This window comes from Salarias fasciatus, chromosome 14 (assembly GCF_902148845.1).
Source record: "Salarias fasciatus chromosome 14, fSalaFa1.1, whole genome shotgun sequence".
In the NCBI taxonomy this organism is placed as follows: domain Eukaryota; kingdom Metazoa; phylum Chordata; class Actinopteri; order Blenniiformes; family Blenniidae; genus Salarias; species Salarias fasciatus.
The window spans coordinates 13,670,144-13,691,590 of NC_043758.1; the positions used below are offsets into that span (position 1 = coordinate 13,670,144).

General features: G+C 43.8%; 2 protein-coding genes across 3 annotated transcripts in view; one reads left to right on the forward strand and one right to left on the reverse strand.

Moving 5' to 3' along the window:
* The window catches only part of ift80 (intraflagellar transport 80 homolog (Chlamydomonas)), a 33,402-nt gene extending 18,895 nt beyond the window's left edge, over positions 1-14,507 (forward strand). For both annotated transcript variants that reach the window (XM_030108989.1, XM_030108990.1), the window contains exons 9-20: positions 5,568-5,747; positions 7,101-7,219; positions 8,085-8,159; positions 8,760-8,923; positions 9,003-9,067; positions 9,807-9,942; positions 10,067-10,214; positions 11,161-11,332; positions 13,106-13,195; positions 13,320-13,492; positions 13,643-13,766; positions 14,061-14,507. In XM_030108989.1, coding sequence (XP_029964849.1) covers positions 5,568-5,747; positions 7,101-7,219; positions 8,085-8,159; positions 8,760-8,923; positions 9,003-9,067; positions 9,807-9,942; positions 10,067-10,214; positions 11,161-11,332; positions 13,106-13,195; positions 13,320-13,492; positions 13,643-13,766; positions 14,061-14,171 — 1,557 coding nt within the window. In that variant the 3' untranslated portion in view covers positions 14,172-14,507. The remainder of the gene's footprint in view (positions 1-5,567; positions 5,748-7,100; positions 7,220-8,084; positions 8,160-8,759; positions 8,924-9,002; positions 9,068-9,806; positions 9,943-10,066; positions 10,215-11,160; positions 11,333-13,105; positions 13,196-13,319; positions 13,493-13,642; positions 13,767-14,060) is intronic.
* Positions 14,508-17,875: 3,368 nt separating this feature from the next.
* On the reverse strand, positions 17,876-18,718 carry c15h3orf80 (chromosome 15 C3orf80 homolog). The gene has a single exon (XM_030108971.1). The coding sequence runs from the start codon at positions 18,576-18,578 to the stop codon at positions 17,898-17,900; it is 681 nt and encodes a 226-aa protein (XP_029964831.1). The 5' UTR covers positions 18,579-18,718; the 3' UTR covers positions 17,876-17,897.
* Positions 18,719-21,447: the final 2,729 nt, after the last annotated feature.

The window sequence follows — 21,447 nt, forward strand, 5'->3', positions numbered from 1 at the left end:
TCACTGACCACAAAGCTGCCCATTATGGACAGGCAGGATGCAATGGCCACAGTGGACTCCAGCTTGATGAAGGCTGAGTCTCGCCTCCCACATGTAAATCTACATTTAGGTCTTTTTTTTTTTTTAATGTGTGTATCTCATACACGCATGTGTATGTCTTTATATTTTTTCTTCTAAGTCTATAGTGACTCTAATATTAAATCTCTTTCCAGCCCTTCCAGCCTTGTTCGGTACTATTCTCAAGTATCCAGCAGAGTTCCACCCCTTTGGGCTGCAGTAAAACCAGTTGCCAAATCCACTGCCACTGACTGATTCACCTCCCCCTGCTGCTCTCCCTTTCTCTGTCTTTCCCATCTCTCCTCTTCTTGTAATAATCAGTTCTCACCCCCTCCTCTCTTTATTACTACTCTCCCAGCCTTTTAAAATCTGACAACACCAGCGTGGCTTTATGTTGTGAAACTGAAGAGAAGTAATGTACTCAGAATGTTGACATGCCTCTTCTTACAATCTTAAACAGATGAATCTAAACTTAGTAAGATAATCACAACATCGAGCAAATTGCCTCTTTTTGTGAATATACTGCACTTTGACTGTTTGCCTACATTATTATGAAACACGCTATTTTCTCTGCTCTTGCTTTAGTGTTACCACAGCTTGAAACTACAGAAAAAGTGGGTAAACTATGAGAAAACCCTAGCTTAAACTTTGTGAGATCAGTTCTGTAAGAAAGAATCAATGAAGTGGGGTTGTAAAAGGCTTTTCTTTATTTCATATTTAATTTAGGGTGAACCTATCTTCATTCATTGTTTTCCTTTCTAGTTTGTGGGCATAGTGCTCAGTTTCAAGTTTTTTTTATTCCCTTATTACCTTGTAGTGCTATGCTCACACTTTGCTCGCCCCAAAGCACCAAGTTCTGTTGACGGGACAGCCTCTGCAGCGGTTAGATTTCAATACCTGTAATCCTGTGGGTATTGAGCATTAATGCTTGGAATTTGATGCCTGCCTCATTATCATAGTAGCTACAGATATATTTGAATCAGATAGACACATAAAGACGTCTATGTGAGGTTCACATCAACTTGTGCAAACTTGGTCCAAAGCAACAATTCAGAGAAGTCTGAACCTTGAGGCAATGCATGTTAATGTCATCATACGACGGCTTGATCTGGTGTTTATGTACTCCATATTTTCATGTTATATTTAATTGAGTATAGAAAGGAGCACATTAGTTCACTCATTAGAACCCCGATGCAGTTGTTTTCTTTACATACTGTGTGTGAATTTCATGTCTGAAATATTTAAAAAACAAAACACAAAACAAGTTGACAAAGAAAAGAGGGAAATGCAGAAAACTTTGCAAACTGCCAAGTTTTTCCTGGATCAGTGCGTTCATCACATGAGAGCAAGAGCAACCCCCACCCCCACCCACCCCAGGGTGTCCCCTAATCAGACGCCGGCTGACAGATCTGACAACTCAGAGGATTTTCACCTCTTTGACCCACATGTACATTCAGATATGTACAGTTACAGAAGGGAAATGTTCATTTTCCCCTAAACGCTTACAGTTCTCCTAGTTTTTTAATGTTTCTTTTTCTTTGTCAAGGCTAGACTGCATTTGCACTTTATTCATTTGGTCAACACTTTCCCCACAACACACTCAGCAATATACAAGTTGATGTACTGAAGTACCCCACCCCCCACCCCCCGGCCTTTCTTTTTTTTTCTTTTTCTACACACAAACACCTCCTTGCTTGCTGTTGGGCCAGTTGGCTCACAGACGAGTCAAATGGCTCAATGTGTTAAAAGCATTAGGTAAGCATGGATCCAGCAGTGCTCCTCAGGCCGATATCATATGTCCTCCTTCATTACAGTCTGGTGTGTACATTCAGCTGCATCTCTGACCCTACATCTATCCATCCCACCCCAACCCCTTCTTTTTTACCCCTGGGGTGCTTTAACACAGCCTGGGCCATCTCAAGATATTAATACAGTAATACATGAGCTTGCTCATTGTAAACCGGCCCAGGTTATGCAAGCGCACAACAATCGATTTCTAAAAAGAGAAGCAAGACTCTATATAAACCATATGGTAATAGAAATAGCTATTACCTGATGCAATTTGTACACAAGGAACATTTAAACTACAGAAATCAAAAGGACAGGCACCAGGAGGAAAGCTTGAATTGAAATATTAATAAACTATGCTTCGTCCAGATGGGAAAGGTCTTTTTTCCACTGCTATTTTGGGTCCTGATATGACATTAACTGCTGAGAGGCTGCTGACCGAAACCAGCTGAGCAGTGTGTGTATGAGGCAGACAGAAGCAGAAGAGGGGAAGAGATCAAAGCAGTGGGCCTGTAACCTGCAGCCTGCCGACGGTTGCCTCCAGTCCTGTGCGAAAAATCAGGAAAATAACGACGAGCCTCACATCCCGCAGCCGCACGCGTATGAAGCAAGCGAGCGCACTGAGGCTTTTGCTCCAAGGTTCACCGCAGCACTTGGCCTCCTCCACCACACTTGTCTGTCCATCACAGGCAAGCAGGCATAGCTAGGTTAACGTTAGCACTTTCCCCCCTTTTTTTATAAGCAGTTCACTGTGTGAATGCCTGTATTTGTGTGAAAGAGAAACTCCCAACTCGAGACACATCAGTCAGCCACTTGCACCAAAGACGGGTGGGAGGTCAGGCTGGGCTCCAGAGGAGAAGAAAGGTTAAAGATATTAGGTTTGCACAGTGTGTAAATGCAGATAAAGAAAATTGTTCTGGTAGGACAGTCCGGAAGATGATTAGATAAAGGAAAATGTTATCGAAGCAGAAGAATAAAAGCTATAAAGATTGAAGATGATAAAGGTGTTCTCTGTTCTGACAATTGTCATCAAGCTGAAATGGTGTGGTTGACAAGTTGTTGTTGTACTTTATACGTTAGTCTTTTTTGTGCTTTGTCCTGTTTATGCTCCATGCGCCATCTTTTTTTCTTTTCTGATCTTCTCTCATGCAAAGAATGAAAAAGTAAAAAAAAATGCTGTAGTGAAGCTGCTCATGCACTCGACACACAATACATTTTCACCCCCATCCCCTCTAACAGTTGTGATAGATGAGTACAGCAGGGCGTATGTAAATGCTCCACACTGTTCCTCCTCAGTCTGATGATTGACTATCTGTTGATGTCTGTATTCGAGTACACCAGTCTATAGTTTTCAGGGGAGGCTAAGAAATGTGATTCTCCAATTGTTAGAGAATTGAAACGACCCCAGGGTGCCTCTCATCCTCCCCTGGAGCTTTGATACCAAGGAGTTTGACTACCATGATGCCGTACGCCAGGGAAATAAACAAAGATGCCCGACAAGCCTACAGCCCTGCCTCCTGTGAGGGATTCATTTCCCCTGGGTTCAGGATGGCCTCAGGGCGCCCCTTCCACCTCCAGAAAATATCCTCATTCAAGGTCAAACAAGGTTTTTTTTTTCTTCCTGAGCTGCTCGCTGGTGCTCCAGAACCTCTTTGAAGATGACCAAAGGTCCTCTCCTTGGCCTACCCCATACTTCTCCCATGCCACAGATAATTCTTTTTCCAAATACTACAGCCGTGGCCATTTCAGGCAAGCCGTTCCTCTCAATGCCCCCCATTCCAGGGTGCCCAGTCATTGGCAACATGAACGTTGAAGTCCCCGTTGGTGGTGCCCTTTCCAGGACCCCGCCCAGTTGCTTCAAGAAGGCCAAATACTCTGAGCTGCTGTCAGTGCATAAGCACAAACAACAGAGTTTTGTCTCTCTTGTCCACTGGGACAAACTCCAGTTGTGTGTCTGCCAGTTGGACTCTTGTGCGTATCCCTACACCAGGCCGGTCGCTCTCACCCTGTGCAGTGTCTGAATAGGAAGGAGACCATCCCTTATCAAGTCGTTTGGTTCCAGAGCCAAAGCTGTGTGTGGATGTGAGCACCTGTAGCCTGGAAGTTACATTTTAACGATCGTGAAGATTCTGGGCAGTGACCAATCAGAAGACTAGATCAGCTCATGGAGTGGAGAAGTAGGAGACTGAACACGTCTGAGTGAAGCGGTACCTTTTTTATATAAATGCAACACCACAGACAACAACAAACATAAGTGAAAAAACAAAAAAAACAATGAAGCCTTAACCAATGAAGTGATCTTCGTACAACAAATCAGTGTCGACAGCGGACACCAACGCTGTTTTCTTGATTGTTGATCACCCAGCCGGGGATCAATGAGGTTCCCGTCAGAGACGGAGCAACACAGTTCTTGAGTCCACCTTGAAACGTCCAGAGGAAAGTCCAAGGGTTTAGGAGGGGAAATGAAATGATAGAAAGGTGGCCCAGAGATAGGTTGCAGAAAGGACAAGGAGATCAAGCTGCAGGGTAGAAGCCGTCCTACCAACCCAACCTGAGCAGATTGGGTTCCACTTAGACTTGCTTCTCAGGTGCAGCTTTCAGCTCGGGCCTAGCGGCTCGCCATCGACCTGGCCTGCGTCAAAACAGGTCCAATCAATATTGTGCACATTGAATCAAGACTAGTCATAAATACAAAAATATAATTCCATGTTGTACAACACATCGTCTTATTAAAACTGGATTTGAATAAATACAGACTAAGATCTTCAGTGCATAGTATCACAGACAAGACACCAACAGCTCCAGCGATTGGCTGGGGCTGCAGGAACAACACCAGCATCATAAGCTGGTGTTAAAGTGCATAATTTCATTTCATGATTACCAGACTAGTAATCAATTGTCCGATAAATAAATAACATGTTTCACATCTTGATTGACATAGACATATTCGGAATACAATGATGAAAAGGAATGAATGGAGGATAAGTGCTAAACGCTAACGCGACTCCACCAACTCCTCAGATTGATCGCGCACAGCTGGGCTTCCACAACACTAGCAACCGGCGGCTTCCGGTAAACTGGCTCCTACACGCCCAACACTTCAATGATGTTTAGTTGCGAGAGATGGGTTAGATTCAGTTTGGTGTCTAGCAATGCTCCAACCTACCGGAAGCGTCCCTGTCCGTCGTGCGCCCCTCTCATTCTTCCGGGTGCCAGCTGGCCACCGGTGTTTATAGATCGTGATTGGACGCACGGCGTCACGTGACCGCGTGACGTAATGACGCGCGGAGAACGAGGAGGATTTTGAATAATTATTTAGGGAAATTAATAAGGGATATTCTGAGGCAAAAACCCATTTCCCACCTGGGTTACACACCACTACATCATTCTGGTACTCCCTCAACCTTCTGCACCGGCTCAGACTCCTTCCCCCCCAGTGAGGTAACATTCTTCATCCCAAGAGCCAGATTCTGCTGGACGATCCCATGATGCTACGTGGCTCTTGAGCAAATTTCTAGTTGTTTTTTTTTTTTTTTTTTTTTTGGTATGATTCATAGATACATTTGTGGCCATTGCTTGCTTTTGTCATACCAGAGTTGTCTTTTTTGCTTAGTTCCCAAGCTCACTTACAGGTACCAGTTACCATTTAGTGTTCTAAATGAATTTCTTGTTGTACATATTGTTAATTTTGCCTTCCAACTGTTTTGTGCCTTTTTCTCCAGTGGTCCTATGCATTGGAAAAACCCAACACAGGCAGTGTGTTCAACTTGGCCTGGTCTGCAGACGGCACCCAGCTGGCCGGGGCCTGCGGAAATGGACATGTCGTCTTCGCCCATGTAGTTGAACAACATTGGGAATGGAAGAACTATGTGATCACCCTTACAAAGAGGAGGACCATGCAGGTAGAACGAGTTCTTCTCTGCAGTTTCATCATTAATAGATTTTGTTTTCATTTTTTTGCAGACTAATCCTGTTGCCTAATTTCAGTTTACTAAATTCAACAGTCTGACACATCAGTGGCAGAAAAATATATAAACTTGACATTTTACCCAAACACAGTTCTGTGGAGTTGCAAATAAATGATTAAAAACGGCAGAGTGAGTTTGTCAGGACAGTTTTATGTTTGAAATGCTCAAGCTGTCTGTAAACATTTGTGAAACAAAGATCACTCGAAAGAAGCCCATCTGTGAGGAAAGATAACGTACAGACAAAATCAGTTATATTGACACAACCATAAAGAGTAAAGGAGTGAGTGAATGTGCTATGTAAAGAAGCAAATGCTTGGCTACTTGTGGCCATATATTATAGTAGGACCCTCCCACTGTGCCAGTGTGCAGCCCTGCAATGACAATGACCAGCCTGTCTAGCTGCCTCCCTCGCTCCACCATTCTCTACTGTTTAAACTCGCACTAACCACAAGGTAGCGTTTACATGCGGTTAACACACCCAAGTGTACAAATACACATGCACACACACACACACACACACACACACACACACACACACACACACTCACTGACAGACTTGTATACTTTCGGGCACGCACGCACACCAAGAGAAACAAGGTCATACACATGTGTGCCAACACATGTGTGCACTCATTTGCCATAGACATCTCGACCAAGGGAAGTTTGTGTAAACCAAACAAAGTCGGGTCATCAGCCATTTATTTTCAGTCTCGCAGGCACTTTTTCTGCCTCGCTCCTCCCCCTCGCCTTCACGCAGTCCCTTTTAAAACTGCACATCTGCCAGTGGTTTGTGAATCAGCCAGCTAAATTTACCACCTTGTGGTCGAATGTTTTTTATTCCTGGTTGTGTTGCATGTAAATTTGGCCTGATGGAGCGAGCTGAGGAGGAAGATTTGTAAAGCTGTAAAAATAACCCCACCTTTCACCTGGTGCTGGGAAAAGACCTTTTCATTCATTCAGTCACAGCGAGGGCTAAAGGGAAGTATTTATCTATGCAGGTGAAAAAAACGAGTGCCCGCCACTGCATGAACACATTTAAACACATTAAAAACGGCTTTAGCTGACCACAGCTGATCTATGCACGCTTGGACCTGCTGTGTGTTTCGCGTGCATTAAAGATATTCGCCTGTAACTGTGCTCAGCCCCTTTTTAATGAATCAAGTCTCTGCTCTTTTATTGTTTCTATATTAGTTGCAATTACTTTTCTGTAAGGTAGAATTATCTGAACTTTGATTGATTCCAATAATGTCATGTCTGTTTTCATGTATTCCTTTACTTTCCTCGCAGGTGAGGAATGTGATGGATGACGCCGTGGATGTGTTGGAGTTTAGAGATCGAGTCATCAAAGCCTCTCTGGCACATGGTCACCTCGTGGTTGCCACTTCCCTCCAATGCTATGTCTACAAGTCAGTATTCGCGCGCCTTTGTTTGTCTCTCATCATCCCTCAGACACACTGTATTTATTTTTTCTATTTGATTTTCAGAGGCTTTGTAGAAGTCTTTTCACCAGCTTTTACACTCTCTGACCAAACCTGGAGGATTTAAAAAAAAATTAAATTCAGAAACTCCAAAACATATCAGAATCTGTGTATGGAGTTACCTTGATGAGAAGTGTATCGTATCAGATTTTATCCTGAGAGTGCTTCTCATTAAACTGGCACTTAAACTCGTAGACAGCCTGAGAAAATGGTTCTGATGTTTGTGGAAAAATCAAACACTGGGAAGGGCGAAGTCCACATTCTGTCAACATCATCTGTCATGTATGCACAATATGTCATAAACATGACTTAATTGACTTCATGGTAACAATAGCTGCACCCACAACATCGACTGTCCATGTAATGAATCTATAAGAAGTCGCTGTTTTGGCACTTTTCATCCTAAATTATTTTTCTCCATCTTTATTTTGTTGTGTTTCAAATATCATTTCCATATATTTGTTGTAACACAGAGGTCTGCTTACTGTAGCTCTGAAGCCACATGTGGCTCTTCAGCCTCCGTGTAGTGTAAATAAGTAGTTTTTAATTTTTTTTGGTCTGTTTCACAGCTGAAAATCTTTCTAAGAAACCCTTATCTTGCAGTTTCAAGTGATACATGAATAAAAAATGGGCAGACCCCTTTTCTAGCTTTTCAGTCATATTTGCACATTTTTCTGTCTTCTGCACTTGTGCCAAATTTGGCCTTTTTTTTTTTTTCTTTGATAAATCTCTGTTTTCTGTCTCATGCTGCCGTGAGTGACTCTACGGCTTTTTTTTTCTTTTTTTGTGCCAGCTCCAGAAACTGGAATACTCCCCTCATCTTTGACCTGAAGGAGGGAACAGTCAGCCTCATCCTGCAAGCAGAGAAGTGAGTCTTTCTATTCCAGGAGCAGTGCAACAAGAGAGCGAACAGGCTGCTGGATCGTCTATCAGCTCCTCTAATGCTTCATTACTCTGCACTAGCCACTCATCAAGCAGCAGCCAACACAGCACTCACACACACACATACACACACACACACACACACACACACACACACACACACACACACACACACACACACGAGCTGTGTTCTAGCTTAGCCAGCCCTGTCATATAATAAGGCTGAGAGTGAAACCACTGGGGGAAATTAGATTAATATGGAGTAGCTCTTGTGCAATACTCCACTGCAGTGTTCTTAACACTTAGCTTAGAGCTAAATAGATTACTGGTCATTTTGTAATCACAGCTGAGTTCGATGACTCTTGCCGAGTAAATTAGCACTGTGTTGATGTTCAATAAATGATGACATTATCTGCTTGTTCCAGTTAATTAAATGTTATAGTTTTGTTTTTCTTTTTTTTTTTAAATTAACATTTCATTTATTTTCTTTTCATCGTTGTTCTGCATTTATCCCCATTCAATCATATCTTTAAAAAAATCTCTGAATGCACACTCATCCATGCTGGCCACTGTCTCCCACTCTCAGGCATTTTCTCCTCGTGGACGGAGCAGGGTTGTATATATTCTCTTACGAAGGTCGACCGATATCGTCCCCAAACTTTCCGGGAATGAGAGCTGACATCCTGAATGCCCAGGGCGTCTCACTCAGTAACGACACCGTTGCCATCCGAGACAAGAGCGACGAAAAAGGTAGGGGGGGCTTCTCTGTCCACCATAATCTGATGATTCAAATGGATTGTGTTTTTAACAAACTCCGTTTTTACATCAGTCATCTTGCTCTTTGACGCCTTGACTGGAAAAGTCCTTGGTGATGGAAAGCACTTGACTCACAAGGTGGGTACGGTAGTCCTTTCACATCGTTTTAACCACGTGTTTTAAGTTCTCAAGCTCTTTGTATGCAGTGGATGGCGGGGGGGGGGGGCTGTCCTGTCGAGTGGGATGCTGTATATGCTGAAGAATATGACAGTCCTCTGCATTTCAGACAATATTTGATGTTTTGTAGTATAATTTAATGCATGAGCAACTGAAAGAGCCAGGGGAAAATGACATGGAAGTTAATCCAAATGTTTACATTACCGTATTAATTGTTGAGAATAAAGTCCCTTATGAGAGTGAAACTATTTTTCTGGAATATATGTGACGTGGTGTCTCTCAACAGCCAGTGACAGTCAGTGCTGTCAAAACACTTAGCTGAAGGGTTGATGGTGTATAAGGTCATTAGCATAACTCTAGTTCCCTTGACAAATAGCCAGTATGGTGGCTTCTGTGTTTTTGGATTTTTTTCTTAAATGACAATCATAATAAAGAAATCCAGGAGTCAAACAAATAGGGAGAGAACAGGAGAAGAAGCAGCAGCAGTTGGTTTTGTCCGCCTGTGTGCGTCAGCTCCAAGATACTGCGCCAAATTCAACCAGCTCTGGTCGAAAACTCACACAGCTTCACGCACACACACACACACCCTCTCTGTGTCTCTAATATGCGCATACACTTGACAGACAATAGTTCCATCAGAAACAGACCCCTCTCTCTTGTGTGTGTGTGTGTGTGTGTGTGTGTGTGTGTGTGTGTGTAGCTGGACGTGGTGGAGATCGCTCTGGATCAGAGTGGCCCGTCTGCTGACAGGAAAATCGCTCTGATAGACAAGAACCGTGACCTCTACTTGACCTCTGTGCGTCATCTTGGGCGAGAACCCAAAATTTGCAAAATTGGTGAGACGAATTGGGGGGTGGGGGGGGCTCTCTTGGCCAAGTGCATTACTGGGCTTTGTTTTTAGAAACAAGTCTGACTGAGATGAGATGAATGAAATGCTTGTGTGTGCACTCTGCCCTGTAGGCAGCATGGTCCACAGCATGGCGTGGAACGACGCCGCTAACGTCCTGTGTGGAATCCAAGACACCCAGCTCACAGTGTGGTACTACCCGAGTGTCGTCTTCACCGACAAGGAACTGCTGCCAAAAACGCTGTTCCTGAAGGACGGCAGGTAAACACATGCACATCGCTCCGCTTTCACTGCAGCTTATTATCGAAGCAAGTACCGGTCACCAGGACGGAGAGAAAACATTCAGGATCTTCATCTGAAAGGTTGCATGAAAAGATGTAAAATAAGAGCAATGAAAGAAAAAAAAAGATTTTTTTGCACCTTCCAGCTTATTCCACAAGGTACAACACTTAGTTACTGGCAGGAACATGCGCTTGAAGCGCAATGCTTCCTGCCCAAACGTCTGCAGCTGCAGCCAACACGGGAGGTGCTTCGGCAGTGTGCCTGCACTGTCCACTAGACGGTCTGAAGCCTCTTCGTCATGTCTGCTACACTAATCTGCGCTCTTGGTTGTACTGCTTTGTTTTATATTGTCCTCCTTATACTTTAGTGCGTGTCCCGTAGCAGTTTACATGTTTTTTTTTTTTAAAGAAGCATTTATCAAATTGTAAGACAAGGGGTTTTTTTTAACGTCGATGGTAGGAGACAGACTGGATTTGGCAAAGTGAAAGTTAAAAGTTGTTCTAAGTTGAGGTAGATCTGAAAATTGGTTTATGAGTTTACCTGCCACTACATTGTCCTTGCATTCAAACTATAATTTTAGCTCAAATGTTGTGAAAACCAAAAATAAGAAAAATCAGTAAGATCGCTATTTAATGCATTTTTTACCTGAACTTTGATTATCCCAATATTTTTTAATCTCATCATTTTTTCATTATTCAGTCGTAAGTATAAAAATTACTGATAAAACAATTAACTTTTAAATGATATCCATTTTTTCGATGCCCTCATGCTTGGCAGTCAATAGTTTGCTTTGTTCATGTCAGTAAACACACATTTATGCCCACCGACCAAAGCAAAGCAGATTCTCTGTTGACTGTGACTCTGATATGTGTGTGTGTGTGTGTGTGTGTGTGTGTGTGTGTGTGTGTGTGTGTTTGTTGCAAAGCGAGTTCAGCCGTGCCCCCCACATTTTAAGCTACGTTGGCACCAAGGTGACGTTACGCCAAGGAGACGGCTCCCTGGTTTACAGCAGCGTTCTGCCGTACCCCGCTCTCCTGCACGAATACAGCAGCTCTGCACGCTGGGAAGACGCACTCCGCCTCTGCCGCTTCGCGAAAGTAAGCTGCCATCGAGTCTCTGTTGAAGTATGATAACTCTGTCATTGAAGAAATGTTGACCTTCACCTCAGCTTTAATTACAGCGACATCTTTTTTTTTTTTTTTTTTTTTTTATCTGTCTCCACCTCGTCATGTTTTTTGTAAGCGCGTTTCTTTTAAATACCTGAATACAATCCCATTGTGCTCTTTTGAGCACTTTTACATTGCATTTGTGTGTAGTTAACCTCAGGAAAGTGTGAAATATCCTGCAGTCTGTTGCACCAGTACAGTTCAGGCTCCTGTGGCGTGTGTCACATGCATGCATCGATGTTATGTATGAAAGGAAGGGAGGCTGGGGGTGAAATGAGAAGGTAGTAGACAGTTTTATGGGACCAGACCAGCAGGCTTTAATTAGCCGTCAATTAGCCTGGTGACACCACTTACCGGATTAACCCCCCACCCCCCCAGACCCCACTCATAAATGCACATTGTTCTGTTTGCGAACCTTCTGCACTCACGCACACCCGACGCAGTGTGAGACCCAGCCTTCGCTTGGGCAACGATACAGTAACCGCAGCGCTGGAGAAATGGACAAGTCGTCGCGAGAGACGGGCTGAACAAAAGGGATGGAAAGAGGCACTGGTTTTAAGAGCTTTTTTTCCTTAACCCCTCCCCCCTCTGCTTCTGGTAAAAGTTTGGCGGTTGTGTGTGTGTGTTTTTTTCCCCCCCAGAATCACCACTGATTTCTGTCAGTGAGATCTTACCTGATATTAGAGATTACATGACATAGTCAACAGTTCTATGTCCAGACACTGCAAAAATCGAATAATATCTATGATTTAATTATTATACAACACCCCAAAAGCAGATTGCAACCAGAACGGAGCTGGTTCTGTCATCTCTGTGCCTTCAGGCAGCGCCCGTCAGTGTTATTTCTGTGTTTCCAGGAATTGTTTCCAATTAGAGCTGTTTGTCTATGTGATGACACTGATTAAAGTGGGAATTACAGAGCGGTGACTCTGATGTGCATTTTCCTCCGCTGTCGGCCAATTGGTGGTCAGGCCTTAAATCTGATTATTGCAGCTGTCCAAAAAACAAGTGGTGACACATCTGTTTACATTGATGAACATGTTGGTCTCTTTTTTTCTGTTTCTGTGTCATGCGTCTTGACTCAGTGTGAGAACATGCACGCGATCTGTCCAGCTGTCCATTATCCCTCTTTATCCACCAAAAAAAATCTCTACATTCAAACTTTATTAAACATAAACTGGAACATTTTAATTAATTAATAGGCGTGTAAGTCAGAAAATCACAAATGTCATTTCTCTAAAATATTGAACTTTATCAGAGGATTTTTATTATTATCCAGAGGCTATAATTATTATAGTTAAAATTTTTAAAAAAAAGAAACCTGCTTTGCATACTCTCAGTGCACTTTGTGGTTGAAGTGAGGTTCAAGTGAAGAGTTCCTGCTCCTGGTTCCTCCCTGTCGAGCCAGTGGGGCATCAGGTACCTGCAGCTCCTTTGCAGTCTTGTCACACTTCTGCTTTTCCACAGAACGCAGCTGACGGCGTGAAACTTCACCTCCAGGTTTTGTCTTCACTTTGCAGTTCTGTTTGTTTGCAGTGTCTGACTGCTGTTTTTGAATGCTACTCGATTTCAGGTGTTATCGTGAGACTTTTTTACACACAAGCAGATTTTTGGAGGCGACTACACAGCAAATGTCATCTGAAAGGTTACTTTATGGAGAGGAAAGTTGTCATTGAAAAATGATCCGTCCTCTTCCGTCTGTAGGACCAGTCTCTGTGGGCGTGTCTTGCTGGGATGGCGATGGCCAGCCGGGAGCTCAACACAGCGGAGATGGCCTACGCTGCCATTGGAGAGGTAGGAGCATCAGTACAGGATGAAACCAGCTGGGCAGACTGTACCAGTCTGCTTTGCACAGACACACGTTTTAATGATTTCAGACACTGATAATCCCCTTCATCTTGCTCTTTCTCTCTTTTAGTTACCCAGAGTGCAGTACATCAACTTTATAAGGGAACAGCCGTCGAAGGAGTCGTCTTTGGCCCACACGCTGCTGTTCAGCGGTCACATTCAGGAGGCTGAGGCCAGCCTCTTACAAGCCGGGCTCGTGTACCAGGCCATACAAGTCAACATTGACCTTTTCAACTGGGAGAGGTACAATTCTGTTTGTTTGCAGTCAGTAGGGCCACGCTTTTTTCCTTCAACCTCCTACGTTTTATCCTTTAAGAGTTGAACTACATTTAGGAGTGAGAGAGTCAAGGTGAGGTAGGTCTCTAATCTGCATCTTGTCATTTTGCTGTCCAGGGCACTGGAGCTGGCAGTTAAGCACAAAACCCACGTGGACACCGTACTGGCCTATAGAGAGAAGTTCCTACAAAGATTTGGCAGGAAAGAGACCAATCAGAGATTCCTGCAGTATTCTGAAGGGGTGAGTTGCTGCAGGCCGCCTCAGCGCATTATATAAAGTGATTCAGACAGCGATCACACTGGACACTGGGTGGGTGGTGTCTATTTCTAATTTCTTCCCATAGGATATTAGTTCTTTATACACTGCATGCACACTCTTCAGTGCCTCCTTTTGGGGAAAAAGAGCATAAGCTCTGTGAAATGGTTGCTTTAAAACAAGAAATAACAAGGGAGCATTAAAGACTGTCATAATTTAAGGGGGGTAGTCATTTAGTCTTATTGTCTCATGCCACTTTTTTTGTATCGTTTTTCTCAGGTTGAAGTAGATTGGGAAAAAATCCAGGCGAAGATTGAGATGGAGTTGTCCAAAGAGAGAGAAAAAGCTGCGAATGCCTCTGTGAGGAGCAGTGTGGCCTCACGGCGCTGACTTCCAGAGGGGCTTAACTTCGAACTTTAGTTTGAGAAAAACTATCGAACATTCTCAATCACAGCTGAAATGCTTCCATCGTTGGACTACAGGAGTAACATGGAAACTCCAAACCCAGAGATCTTCTTCTTCCTGGACTCTTCTTCAGGCCTCTCTGACAGGGGGACTTATTTCACTGGAACCGGATTCCTATCTTTCTTGATCTTATTTGTCCAAATGAGCGCTTTCTTTCTTTTCATTTTTGTTTGTGTTTTCATGAAATATATTTTTGCACTTTATACATTCAACCTGTTACCTCCTGTAAATACCAGAAAGGTTCTCTGTTAATAAAACACGTTGCTGCACCATATACATTCATCCCTTCTTTGCTTTCTCTCTTTTTCATCATCCTTTGATGCCTCGATGATTCACTGCTTTTTGGGATATTTTTTCAGCTATGCATATACACCCAGAAGATATTTCTGGGTGTGTGAGAGTTTTATAGTCCAATATGTCTACAGTAGGGCTTTTCTTTGAATTATTCTTGTATTTCCTTTTCTGCTGAGGTGTGAAACCGACCGCTTGCAGTGGAGCTCCACCCCCTGGCTGGCAGAAGGCCAGTGCATCAGCGGACCGTTATAGCCTATCCATCTCCTTTAGCGGCCTGGCCGGGAGAACTTCAGTCTCGGGGCGCTCCAGAAACGGCTTCTAGACCATATCAACAAGATGCTGATAAATACGGTAGAAGTGATCAACATAATCCAGCAAACTGAGTGCTGCTGAAACATCAGAGAAGACGGCCGATCAATGAAAATCTTTGTGGATTCTGTATTTGTTGTGCCTTTATTTTTCTTTTCCGCGCCTTGCAGTTTTGCTGTTTAAAGCATATAGAAGTCCCTCTGGAGAAAAAAAAAGATGAAGAAAAAGCTTATCTCTCATCCTGCTATTCTGTCTGCAAGCTTTCCGAGCCTACTTACTGCCTCCCAGACCAAACAATATTAGTCTATGAAAAGACTTATCAGCAAGGAGTCAGGTTTCACATGCATTACCGCTAAAGAGTGGCCCCTCATGCTAAACCAGTGGACTATTTTTAAGCTATAGAGTAAACAGGATTTGAAATATTGCTAATGTTACCAAAACATTTGCAGTAATTACAAATTTTCAACCTATATTCCTATAAAAGAGTGCAATTGATCTGCAATTTTCAAAAACCAAGATTTTATTCACAATAAGATGTAAACACTATTTGAGGTCTAAAACTTAAAAAGAATATTAGCTATTGTCACCTTTTCTGACTTGGGCTTGTATTTATTTAAACCTGTTTTGCATATTCGTTCTCAATTCAGCATCTTATGTAACATTTTGAGTCTGGTGTATTTAGTTCAACTACGTCAAACGAAGACGATACTCTTTCGACTTGGCTCGGCCTGTGTAAGAATTTCACACTTTTTGAAACTAAATACTCTCGAAAAAAAAAACATTATGTTCTTTATTAAACCAGAAAGCTGCAGACCCACATTCGATGATGAGCACGCTCTTGTATAATGAATTAATCGCCCAGCGATGCAGCTCCCTCCAAAATACACTTCCTGGATATGATGTACAATTAATGAGGATAATGCTTATTGATTTGACCTTTGTAGTTTATCTCCTCTTTGGTCTGGAGAGCAACAGAATAACAAGATCAGTAGATGAACTGGATCAAAATCAATAAGCTCAGTCAGTGCAAACTGCAGCTTTGTTTGTCTTCTGCTCTCGCTCTACATGTTAAATGCGTACAATGAATCATAGTGACCAGGAAAGAGGCGACGGAGCACAACATTCGCGCGTCATAGTTTTTGCAGTATTTATCCGTGACATTTTGCATGTTGGGGTCACATTCTCATCGTCATATACCCATCAGTGGGTTTCAGCCATGGGCTAAATGCTTTTAAGTGCTAACTGCACCCACCCACAATTTCTCCTGTGGAAAAGAAAGCCATCAGTGATCAGTATTGGCTCTGCCATCACAGGATGCCGGTGTTGGATTACACAAGCCACCACAATCACATTCAGGCTCTTGAGTCCGGAGCAGAAGAGGAGCTCCTGGCCTCTTCTTGTGTTTTGCAGATAATTGAGAGTTCTTGTGTCATATTCGGACGGCTTATTGTCCATCATGAAAATTAGTGTAATGTGAATGTTCTGTCTTATGTCCTCCTCGTAAAAGTTTATTAGACTTCCTTTTTGGAGGCAAGTAACCACGCCGAGGGTGATTTCATGAATAACGCCAGCGTATTCACAACTGTTCGTCTGTAGTTCCTTCAAAGCAGCATTGTTGATTACAGAATACTTATTCCCCTCAAGAAAGAAGAATAAATAATCCTCTTTGTTTAAGTCAGTTGACCAAAGAGTTATCGGTGATAATTTTCTAAGATTGCTTGATCACTTAGCTAATTTATTTTTTTCAAAAAGATGAAACATGGCTACTCAAACTGAATATGTGTAATTTTGGGGTTTGAGCGGCAGGTTGGTGTATCGGCGTGTTTCATGGGTAGTTATTCAAAACATTGCATTAAAATGAATGTACAGATTATGTACAGCTTTCACGGAGACTGTCTCTGTATTTATTGTGTTTTTGTGTTGTGAACTTGAAGGTAAAGTAATGTCGGGTGGGATTTTCTTTATCAGCAACCGACTCTGCTTCAGTTTATGTTAAAAAGAAGAAAGAAAAGTCTGATTTGCATGCTCAATTTTCATGTTGTTGCAGTTAAAAAGACAACTGTTCTTTTATTTGCACAGTTTCATTATTACAGTTACGGTCAACAAATATGTGAAATTGTAGTTGGAAGATGTTTTCCAGTCTGTGTCTTCAGACTCTGCCGGGGCGGATACCTTATTGCCCTCTTTCTTGTGTCCTTTAGTCCTTTGTTTGGTCAGAGCGCTGCTCTGCTTGGGGCAGGAGTTGTGATCTTTTTCTGATATGCTATCACTGAAATCCAACTTTGCTTCTTGGCAGCTTGACCCACACCAGCATGCCAGCTCTAATCTCCACCTTTGTTTTTCTTTTCCTTTGTTCAAAACTTGGGAAAATCCACAGACAGAGAGGCAGGAAGGCTCCCAGGATCTGAGCACTGGCACACAAGTTACTGCTCTGCCCTTGCAGGAGACACACCATGTGCATCTGAATATAATATTGCTCTTATGCCATTAGGATATACATTAGCAGGAACCAGCCTCACAAAGTATTAAAACTGCTGTTTTATCCCTTCATCCAAGCTCCTCTCTGCACTTTGGATTTGCTGCGAGAAACACTTTTCCTTTTGGATGCAAATCCAATGAAGAATACATAAAATATTAGGAGATTGTTCAGGTTCGGCAGAATATTCAGCAGTGGGACAGGACAGAAAATTTGACAGGGCAACTGTTTCACGGTGCCACTTGAAATTGAGGAGCTGAAGTAAAACTTAATGCGATTGTGCCGGAGCCAATTTGGCTGCGTCCCGGCACAATGCGCGTCAATGGCAGCCGCCCCCGCTTATTTTATAATCTCCTTTACTTAACCCAAGCGGTCATTTGCATACAAAAGGCGAGTGATGATCCTCTATGACCCTAAAAAGAAGAAAGAAAGGGGAAAAAAAAAGAAGACAGCCTCCTCCTTTCCCCTTTACATTCAGGACTGTAATTGCACTTGAGTTTGTATCTCTGCAGATATTACCCTGGTGTTCTGAACTTGGGGGAAACGCGTCCCTGTTTTCTGTCCGTTTCCCGTCAAACTGAGTTCCGAGATGTCCTTGGGCTCTGCTGCGCCGCCGGTACTTCCAGGACATCCCGCCTCTGGTCCCCGCGCCTCGGCCCCGCCGCCCGCGCCCTGCCCGCGCCGCCCCGCTCGCTCTCCGACAGCAAGTTCTCCTCGGACCGGTCCCGGTCTCGGTCCCGGTGCGTCTCCTGCATGCTCTCCTCGTACGTGGGCAGATACTTGACCTCGTCGTACGCCGGCAGGCTGGGCGATGCCATGTCGCTGAGGCTGTACTCGGGGTACCGGTCCAGCAGGGAGTCCTGGGACGCGGACGCGTGTCCGTGGAAGAGGGAGGGCTCCTCGCCGCGGTCGTGGTGCGGGTGCCGGCGGGGCCGCGGGCAGATGATCCGCTGGATGAAGTAGCCCATGGCGAAGAGCAGCAGCAGGATCAGGATGCCGGACAGCTTCCGCGTGAACCAGCCGACGTTGTCGAAGAAGATGTGGATGGGGAGCTTGCAGCAGCGCACGGCGGAGCTGGCGCTGCCGTTCCCGGTGAGGACGGGGGGGCAGCACTGCTGGCCGTCGCCGCACTGGACCCCCCCGCAGCTCCGGGCGGCTTGGCAGGCGGAGATCAGGCACGCCGACAGGAAGGTGCCGGTGTAGGTTGTCCTGCCGCCGCCGCCGCCGCCGCCGCCCCGCAGACGGGGCATCATCTCTGGATCTCCCGGGAAAAAGAAGAAGAAGAAGAAGAAGAAGTAGCGCGACGCGCGTGCTGCGTCTCCCCGTGCGTCCCGGTGTTGTCACGTTAAAAGTCCGCACAGGTGTTGCGGGAGGGCTGCCTGTTTCCCTCCAGATGTGCTCTGACGGTGCGCTGTCACAGCCGTCCGCAGACCGAGCGGGACAGCAGGTGCGCCCCCCCCAGACCCCCCCGCCCTGATGAGGACGACCTGTCTGCTCCGGCAGCGGCGATCGGACTGGAGAGGATCACTGTCTGGAGGCAGCAGGGATGAGAATCATGAATAATCTTACATCATAAATCCGTGAAGACGGTTTAATTAGGTCTCTGGCATTATGGCCGCGAGCCCCCCTGTGATCACCCCCCCCCCCCCCCCGTGATCAGCCTCACCTGAATCTTCATGCCCGGGAGATTTGTGTTGTCACCCATTTCAATTCAACCTTCCCCTCGTGTCAGTGCAATGTTTGGTGCAGAGCCTCATGATCTGTGTACATTTCTATTACAAGATTCCATTAAGAATCATGTAGGATTAAAAAAAAAAAAAGCTGTGGAAAATTGCTGATAACATAAATACTCCTCTGTAAAACCTTGCAAAATGAAACTAATCCTGATGAGCTGTAAAGTCAAGACAAGCACTGCAAGACTTAATAGCAGATCTGCACAAAAATACAAAGGAAAGTACACCTAAATGCATCGTGGTCATTTAAAAATACAGATTCCCATGTAAACTCAGCAACATCAGGGAGCAATGATGAGAATCACAAATGATCTGACTCCATTGCTATGTGAGGACATTACCTCTTAACCTCTTGCACGCCCCCAATACAAGTGAAACCCATCTGAGTGCCAGTCTCAAGTGATATAGTTCAAACTTTGGTCTAAAAATTAGACCAGTTTTCCTTTGGTGGAATGTCACTGGTTCAACATGTAGATCCCCATAAAAAAAGGCTTCATTGATACACTCCTGCAGTGCAGAGGCTCAGCTTAAAGGTCAAGGGTTTTCTCATGCAGCTACAACGGTAGCATGCCATCAGTGGGATTCAAACTCCCCAACATCCAAGCACAAGCTTGCTTCTCCACACTGAGGGGCACCGCTCCATGATCAGACCATCAGGACACAAAGTCAATGGCATTAGGACGCCAAAATACGTTGAGCCGAAAATGTGATACTTCCAATATAGAACGGAGTTATCGGGAGAAAAAAAATGCATCAAGATTAATTCACTGGCTTCCAGTCCATTTTTATGATTGTCTCCAAAGCATGCTTACAAGTCCCCAGACCTCACTTCATGATCCATTGCCCCCTAAGGGCAGAACCAGGCTTTAGACCTATATCTTCACTAAATCCTCTAAGTGCCAAATATATAACCAGTATCAGTGAATGCCCCCCTGATATAAGACGCCAACGGATCCACCCCTCTCATAAAAAATGAATAGTTCTTGCAATGTGGACTGTAATGGGCCCCCATTAGGAGAGTGTCTGGATTCACATTAGTCCTGCATCACCCTAAAGGACCGTGTGTCTTCAGCTTTGAAGAGGGCAGCCATAAAACTAAATCATCACTTGAAACAACAGTTTTCTCACTTACCGCGTTAATTTAGGCCAAAGATGTCTCTTGGATCACACCCAAGAATGACAGACAGCTCTCTCAGCTGTTCTACAAGTACAGAATATTAACTGATTAACTGAGTCCACTTGTGATAAATTCACTTTCAGTGTAATCTTATAATAGAGAAAAGGCTTCTTCCATGGTTTTGACCTTGCAAACTGCCTTTTTTGAAAGATTTTGTCCTTTTTGAATTTGAAATGATTCAGTGACAATGTTGTCCCCATTTCTGTTTACACATCTGAGATATTCTAATTGTTCCTGTTTGATTTTAAAGAGCACATCTTGGGCTTTCCAGTAGCACATTCCATTGGAAAATTTAACTGCTGGATCCTTATAACTAGCTTTGTTTGGGGCATCAATGTGATCCAAAGGAACCATGCTGAATGAGTATATATGGGTAGCTATTGTTTACTTGCAATATTAATGTAAACTATTTTTATAAAACAAATTTTGCTATGAATATGAACAAAGAGTTTAATCTTCCACTTCATTTGAAGAGTTGTGCATTGATGTCATCCTAACTACAGCATTTATAAATGTGGTACTTTAAATGACTTTTGAATACTTTATTTTTCTTCTGCTGGGGTCCCGGGTGTATATTTTCAACAAATGAGATTGTACTGATGACAGGCGTAGACGGTCAAGTCTTTGTTGTAATAAATCAAATCTTTCTGAATTAGACAAACACTTCACCCCATCTCATCTTCATGATGCTGTTTGTCACTAATAGTCCATTCCTGTTCCTTTCTTTCCTAAACAAGGCCTAATGCACAGTTCACCAAATCTAATTACTGGAGCATTATGATGTGAAATTCAGTAGAAGGGCAGCATCATACGGCCTAATTTATGCAGCATCGTATTTCTTTCTGTAATCCGCCTCGATTAGGGAAATGTGATCGTTGGGCAACCTTCTAACTAAATAAACAATCAATAGCCTGCGGTGTGCGGCTCTGAGAGTCCAGAAAACCTTTTCAGTCCATTGTTTTGAGGACTTTCCCAGCAACTCTGCTTCTCAGTGTGCTCGTATTGACAAGTACAGGGAACGACTGCTATTTTTGATCGCAGCTTTTTGCTGTCTAAAGTATCTGGGAAAAAAAATCCAGCTCTGCAGTACAGAGTAAAACTCGAGGGTGTTTGGCTTTTTAGTCTCTCGAATCAATCCCAAGGAAGCATTTCAGAAGACGATTGACGGATAACATTATAGAGATCTTCTTGTTCTCACTGAAATTAAAATTG

Bases quoted from the DNA above. Each gene is read 5' to 3' on its own strand.
- c15h3orf80 (XM_030108971.1), bottom strand. From the start codon at position 18,578: ATGATGCCCCGTCTGCGGGGCGGCGGCGGCGGCGGCGGCGGCAGGACA.